Here is a 7,638-nt window from a genome sequence, read left to right as displayed (position 1 = left end):
GTCTTACGAACAATCTGACATGCCGGCCATTGTGTATGCAAATATATTTTCAATTTGCTGTGTCAACAAAATCAGCAGTTGACACTTGTGACAGTAACGTGAACGCTATTGCTCTTACAACGTCACAGTCACTGTCTCAGTCACGGTGTCAGTTACGGAGTCAGTCACGGAGATGCCAATATGCTATTGGTCGATTAAGGTCACCCGGTCTCACTCACGGAGATGCTATTGGCCGGCGTCACGTCAATCACAGAAATGCAGATTTGCTATTGGCCGAACGCCTTTATCTAGCTTGATGGCACAGCTTGTCGGGATGGAAGGAAGGAGAGAAAATGAGTGAAACGGAAGGAAGGAATGTTGTGAAGACTTTGCAAACTTTATCTGTTAGACATGGCTTCTTAAATTGCAAGTGGCGGTAAAGGAAGAAGTAAGAGGATGATGACAATAGAAATGAAGCAGGAGATAATAAAAAAAAAAAAGAGGGAGGCACACGCATAGTTAACCTTGCTCGTGACTATGGACGGAACGGCTCGGAAATCTTCTAAGGGCAAGACTTTCCTTGCCGGGGGATGGACCTCGCTCGACAACAAAATGGAGAGGCTTCTTCTATTATGGATTAAAGAAAAGGAAATTGCCGGTGATATGTTTTAGAATCTCCGTGACTGACACAGTGACTGTGACATTGTAAGAGCAATAGTTAACACAGCGTAACTGTGTTAACTTTGCGGGTTGGTCTCTTCTCCCCTCCGCCTCCACCCAGCTCAAGTCACGTCGCTCCAAAGGTAAATGTTATTTTTCCTTTGTATATGTTATTTAATTTAACTGTACAGTAGATTATGTTACTCATTTTTAATATGTGTATAAAGTCGTGATGTTTTTACATAAGGTTTTTGCACAAAATCAACTGTTCTCGCATGTCACGGTAACGCCGATATGCTATTGCTGTCACAATGTCTCAGTCACGGTGTCAGTCACGGAGATGCCGATATGCTATTGGTCGATTAAGGTCAGAGTCCTGGTCTCAGTCACGGAGATGCGGATATGGTACTGGCCAGCGTCACGTCAATCACAGAAATGTCGATATGCTATTGGCCGAACGCCTTCATCGAGCTTGATAGCACAGCTGGTCGGTGTGTTGTGAAGACTTTGCAAACTTTATCTGTTAGACATGGCTTCTAAAATTGCAAGTGGCAGTAAAGGAAGAAGTAAGAGGATGATTACAATAGAAACCAAGCAGGAGATCATAAAAAAATATGAAGGAGGCGCACGCATAGTTAACCTTGCTTGTGAGTATGGCTGTAACCGCTCGGCAATCTTCTAAGGGCAAGGCTTTCCTTGCCAGGGGACGGACCTCGGTCAACAACAAAATGGAGAGGTTTCTTATATTATGGATTAAAGAGAAGGAAATCGCCGGTGATATGTTCTAGTTTGAGAAAAGTTCTTGTTTAAGAAAACAAATAAATTATGCGCCTTCGTCTCTGCTCCCCTCCGCCTCCACCCAGCTCAAGTCGCGTCACCCCAAAGGTAAATGTCATTTTTCCTTTGTATATTTATGTTTAATTTAACTGTACAGTAGATTATGTTACTAATTTTTAATATGTGTATAAAGTCGTGATTTTACCTAAGGTTTTTGCACGCGTTGCACGCATTCACTAATTAACATAGGTATGGATTGCCCGTCATACGAGCAATTCGAGTTACGAGCGTAGCCGCTGAACGGATTAAGTTCGTAACACGGGGGCCCACTGTGTATATATATATATATATATATATATATATATATATATGTATATATATACACACACACACACTAGTGCTGGGTATTGTGTCTTAAAAGTGTACTGTGATATATTGCGATACAGCAAAGGGGTATTGCAATATGTATTGCGACACATCGGGCAATGTTTGTAAAAATAAAGTTAAAAAAAATGACAGCACTGCTGACAAAAATTAAAGGAAACACATTAGAAACGAAGGAGAAACACATTAGCTACATCAGATCTCGATATGAAGTTGGATATTGTCAGAGAAAAAGAAGAAGAAAAGACTAGGACAAGCCTAGCTGCTAAGCAGCAAAAAGAGTAAGTCAGACAGCCAAGATTGACTTTTCTATACCATGGTACAGGGAAAAAGCTTGGCGAGTGAACTCATGCTTTGCTGGCACTAATTCAACTGCTCAAGCGCCCCTGCCTGGTTTTTATTCATTCAGCAAAGCATTGCACATTACAAGACATAACAAAAAGAGCCAGTCGGGCGCCACCAACAGCTGGGCCAAGGTCCCAGCTCACACTTTCCTGCGTCAACACCTTTATCTAAGGACACTATTCTAGACAAGAAATAAGCACATAATGATAAACACATAATGATAACCTAAGATATGATTTCCTTCACAGATATCTATACAAATAATGACAGGGCAGTGTCAGGAAAAAAAGGATGCTTTCAGCCTACAAAGGGGCTAAATTGCGTCGACAAAATAAAATCAGAGTAAAATGAAGATGTGGCAGGCGAGTCCATTTTTTCCAAAACTTAATTTCTGCAACACAAAATGCTTTTCAGTAACTTGTGTGGCCCCCACGAGCTTGTATGCATCCTTGGCAACGTTGCGGCATGCTTCTAATGAGATGACGGATGGTGTCTTGTGGCATTTCCACTCTGGTCTGTGTGAGGGCATCCCTGAGCTGTTGTACAGTCTCAGGAGCAACCTAGCAGTGCCTAATAGACCGAAACATAATGTCCCAGAGATGTTCTATTGGGTTTAAGTCGGGGGCTCGTGAAGGCCATTCAATTGTTTCAATTCCTTCATCCTCCAGGTACTGCCTGCATACTCTTGCCACGTGTCGTGCATTAGGGGGAAACCAAGACCTACTGCACCAGCGTAGGGTCTGACAATGGGTTCAAGGATTTCATCTTGATACCTTATGGCAGTCAGAGCACCATTTCCTAGGCAGTAGAGGTCTGCGCGTCCCTCCATGAATATGTCCCCAGACATATCATGTTCTAGAGATTGTGCTAGGAGACAAAATATACCTTCTTGCTGCAGCACGTGTGGATGTGCCATCCTGGAGAAGTTGGACAACCTGTGCAACTTCTGTAAAGTTAAGGAATTGCCTCGTACTGCCAGTAGAGATAATTATGCAAGCCAAAATCGGCACGAGTGAAAAACCAGCCAAAAAAGATCAAGGGGGAGAAACTTGAAATGACCTTCACATGTAAAACCAGTCCTGTTTTGAGGGTTTTCTAATTGTTGCCACTGAACTGCACCTGTTGTTAATTCCATGAAAACCAATACAGCTGAAATTGAATAACCAGACCCTCAGCTGCTTAACCAACCAGAAATTTATCAGACAGGTTTATTCAATCCATGCCAGGCCCAATAAAAAAGTGTTCCTTTAATTTTTGTGAGCAGTGTACATTGAAAATGAGTGAAAAAACAGAAGGAACTCATTAGAATAGACAAATTCTATTCATTCTTTTTTCAGAAGACACAAATTGTTTTATTATTATAAAACATTTATTATTAATATTATTGACACGTATGTATGATCACACATGAAACATTCTTCAACAAACATTTCTTTTGAGTATGCCTTTGACGACATCAGAAATCAAGGAGCAATCAATTGTTATCATACAGTGAAACCTCAAGATACGAGTTTTATTTTTCTTCATATTATGAAAATTACTTAGCATATAAAAGAAACAAAACGTCATACAACTTGGAATCTCACGATTCCCATTTGAATTAAACACAACATGAGAGTCTGTTGGTCGTTAATATGGCTGCTGGAGGAGGAGTCGGAGTCGGATATTGACCGACCTGAACACTGTGCGGGTGAGGAGAAGGAAGCCCGAAATATGACCACAACGGCAGAAACAAAGAAACTGCTATCTTTGTGTCATAAAGTTTAGTTCTTCTGCTGCTTGCTCTCTTTTGCTTTGAAACATGGCCTCACTTGAAAGTTAATATGATTATGTGGTGATTGAGCTACATGTAAAACACGATTCATATGACAAAAATTATGATACCAAAGCCACTCGTATTATTACGAAAGTATTACGAAAATAAGGCGTTTAAAAGCTGATACACGATATATTAGAAACTGAATGTTGTATTGTAAGACGCGTATTGCAACATATCTATATTATCATCCAGCCATATTATCTATCTATCTATCTATCTATCTATGTTTTTATTTTTTTTTATAGGAACCAACAAGTCTAAGACCATGCACACGGTACCTGCTAATAATATGAGTGTTGTTGAGGCAAGTGATAGACATTGTTGCCGTCCGAAACCAGACAGAAATTGGATCTTCAGACAGCCTCCTGAAGTGTGAGATCCCACACAAAGAATAGGCACTGAAAACCAAAATGGTTGATGAGTCATGAGTTGGTATACACAAATTATAGTCAAAAACAGATTATCCATAAAAATAAAATTAAGTTTCAAGCATGTTGTCATTATCACATGACAGTGTTAATTTATTCCACAAAATGAAACAATTTATGCCATTAAGGAATGCTTTTGATGTCCCTCTGTGAGCCATCACCTTACAGTGGTGGTGGTGGTGGTAGGGGGCCTTGTGTGTATGAGTGATTCTAGGAGCTAAGTTGTCAGGGTCTTAGTACCTCTATACCCCTGGTAGGGTCACGCATGGCAAACAGGTCATAGGTGGGGGACCAAACAAAGCATGGCACATAGATCCCTATGATGAATACTACAATTGGATCGTGTTTTGTCAGAGCTGGCGGATGTGTCTGCAGACATCTTTAACCTGTCGCTTGCACAAGCCTTTGTCCCCACCTGCTTCAAGGCCACCATCATAGTGCCTGTCCCCAAGCAACGCACTGTGACCTGCCTGAATCCCCCCATAGCACTCACTACAATCACAATTAAGTGTTTTTAGAGGATTGTCTTGACTCACATCAAAAAGACCATTCTGGACACCTTTGACCCTCTACAGTTCACCGTTCACACAGTCTTTACGCACTTAAGAGGGCAAGGACACGTACGTAAGAATGCTCTTCTGATTGATTACAGCTCAGCATTCAATACAATCATCCCTCACAAACTGACAGATAAATTCCTTATACGTGATCTGGCATCCGCCTGCTGGGTGCTGAACTTTCTAACAGCCAAACCTCATTCAGTGAGAGTCCACAATCTCACATCCAGCATTAGAACTGTAGGCACAGGGACACCCCAGGACTGTGTGCTGAGCCCCTTGCTTTGCAGACCCTTCACTTATGACTGTGTCGCCTCCCAGAAAAACAGCAGCATAATTATGTATGTGGGGTGGGGTTGATACAGGAAAGAGGTGACAGACCTTGTGGCCTGGAGTGGCAGCATCATTCTCCATCTCAATGCAGATAAGATTAAAGAGCTGATCAGTGACACAGTGTGGCAGATGGAACTGCAAAAAAAACACTCAGCAATGGGAAAGAGGTGAAGAGCATGAAAACCTTCAAATTCCTCGTAACCGTCAGCAGCGAGGAGCTCAGCTGCTCCCACAACACCTGACATCATCAAAAAGTCCAAACAAAGACTGTAATTTTTGATGAGGCTGAAGACATTAGTGGAAATTGAAAAAAATCAAGTCTCTAAAATGGCTGGTGGCGAATGAGTAAAGTGAAATAAAAAGTTCAATAGTTATTATATTCGTACGACAGTTGAAATGTGTTGCGTAATAAATTCTTATAAGTTTGTGACATTTGGTCAATGGTCATTTGTGTGTGTGTGCGTGTGATTTTGATCATCAAAACTCTGCTAAACAGAAATTCCACTCTCTACACAGTGGACTACTTGGTTCTGTGGTCTGTTCTTTCCATGATCATCATTTGCATTAATTTGTAGGAAGAAAAGTAGGAAAACTTTGGATATTTTGGTCTCCGACAACAAGATACGTATCTGTTGACAGCATTCAACATTTCATCATTGGCAACGAGGCCGATTAGCAAACAATATGGCCTTAAAAACACACATGAAACCGAAAAAAAAAGGAGAAACACAACCCACAAAATCCATCACATGATACATTTTGACACACCCAAAGAACTACATATTCTGTTAAAACAGTAAAGAAAACTTGTTAAATTAACTTTTATTTTATGTTCGATACAAACTGCCCAAAGAAGAATGGTTATTTTTTAAAATCCAATTCATATGAATAAACCAAATAATCAAAATACTACTGATTACCGATAATTGATTAGTAAAATAATTTTCAGTCGCAACCATAAAACACCAGCACCGCTAAACCTTAATAAAATATGATTTCCAAACAATCCATCCAGCCAAACAATCCATCGCTTTATATGGGGTCAGGTTGCAGGGGCAGCAGCCAGAGCAGAGAAGTCCAGACTTTCCTCTTCCCGGCCACTCCGTCCAGCTCCTCCGGGGGACTCCCAGGTGTTCCCTGGCAGCCAAGAGACGTAGTCTCTCCAGAGTGTCCTGGGTTGACCCAGGGGCCTCCTCTCTTCTGGGATATGCCCAGAATACCTCCCCAGGGAGGCGTCCGGGAGGCATCCTAACCAGATGACCAAGCCACCTCAACTGGCTCCACTCAGTGTGGAGGAACAGCAGCTTGACACAGAGTCCCTCCCGGATGACCGAGCTTCTCACCCTATCCCTAAGGGAGAGCTTAGAAAGCCTGCGGAGGAAACTTATTTTGGCCACTTGTATTCGGGATCTCGTTCTTTCGGTAATGACCCACAGCTTGCGACCATAGGTGAGGGCAGGAACATAGATTGACAGGTAAAAAGAGAGCGCAACCATTTGGCTCAGCTCTCTCTTCACCTCGACAGACCAGTACAGCATTCGCATCATGGCAGACGCTGCACTGATCCACCTGTCGAACTCCCATTCCATCCTACCCTCACTTGTGAACAAGACTCAAGATACTTGAACTCCTCCATTTGGGGCATTCCATCTTTTTCTTACTCAGAACCACGCTCAAATATATCAATCATCATTAAAGGTCAGTGCTTAGTCTGTTCCCTCACCTCGGACCTGTTTGCCTGCTTCCCAAACAATCTGTTTTCATTTTAGTTCATTATTATTTCTACAAGTGTATCAATGGATAGGACTGTGTATTTACCACAAAAATGAAAGAATTGTATTAAATTATATTAATGCATCACTCTGATGCATTAGTATTAATTTTTTTAAATACAATTCTTTCATTTTAGCAGTCAAATTCAAAATTTCTTGAAACAAAGCATACTGTGATAATGTCACTGCACATTGCATGAGTTAACCTTTTTTTTTTTTTTTCCAAATCACAGCATTGTCAATTGGCAGACTTTTAAGGACCAAAATAAAAACAAACAATTAAAAATGTCACTATTTGAGATACTTCACCAAGGTTTGGCCGTTTGACGTATTCAAATAAATATTATGAAACTATTTTTATTAAGATTTCAATGTTTTGTTACTCTTTAACACAAAGTTGCTGTTTGTACACAACTGTTGTCTGCACGTCACTGGGCATAATAAGCTTCGCTTAGTGTGGATGCCCTCGTTTGTTTGATATGCATCTATTAAAAAGCAGCTATCAGGAATGAGCGTCAAGTTTTCAGCTTTCAGCTAACTTTGGACCCGTCTTCGAGAGACGAGTTATGCCACCGGAGTTGTTG

General features: G+C 41.1%; 1 protein-coding gene across 6 annotated transcripts in view; it reads right to left on the bottom strand.

Annotated features, from left to right (window-relative positions):
• Window positions 1-7,638, bottom strand: part of nucks1a (nuclear casein kinase and cyclin-dependent kinase substrate 1a) — a 72,182-nt gene that overhangs the window by 10,075 nt on the left and 54,469 nt on the right. For 2 of the 6 annotated variants that reach the window (XM_088423762.1, XM_088423763.1), the window contains one exon: window positions 4,243-4,362. The exons of the other annotated variants lie outside the window; for them this stretch is intronic. In XM_088423762.1, the coding sequence (XP_088279888.1) occupies window positions 4,243-4,362 (120 nt within the window). The remainder of the gene's footprint in view (window positions 1-4,242; window positions 4,363-7,638) is intronic. 6 annotated transcript variants of the gene reach the window in all.

This window comes from Hippichthys cyanospilos, chromosome 9 (assembly GCF_059441005.1).
Source record: "Hippichthys cyanospilos isolate Australia breed blue-spotted pipefish chromosome 9, RoL_Hcya_1.0, whole genome shotgun sequence".
Classification (NCBI taxonomy): domain Eukaryota; kingdom Metazoa; phylum Chordata; class Actinopteri; order Syngnathiformes; family Syngnathidae; genus Hippichthys; species Hippichthys cyanospilos.
Note: the sequence above shows the minus strand (reverse complement) of the source record. Positions and strands in the feature narration are given on the sequence as shown.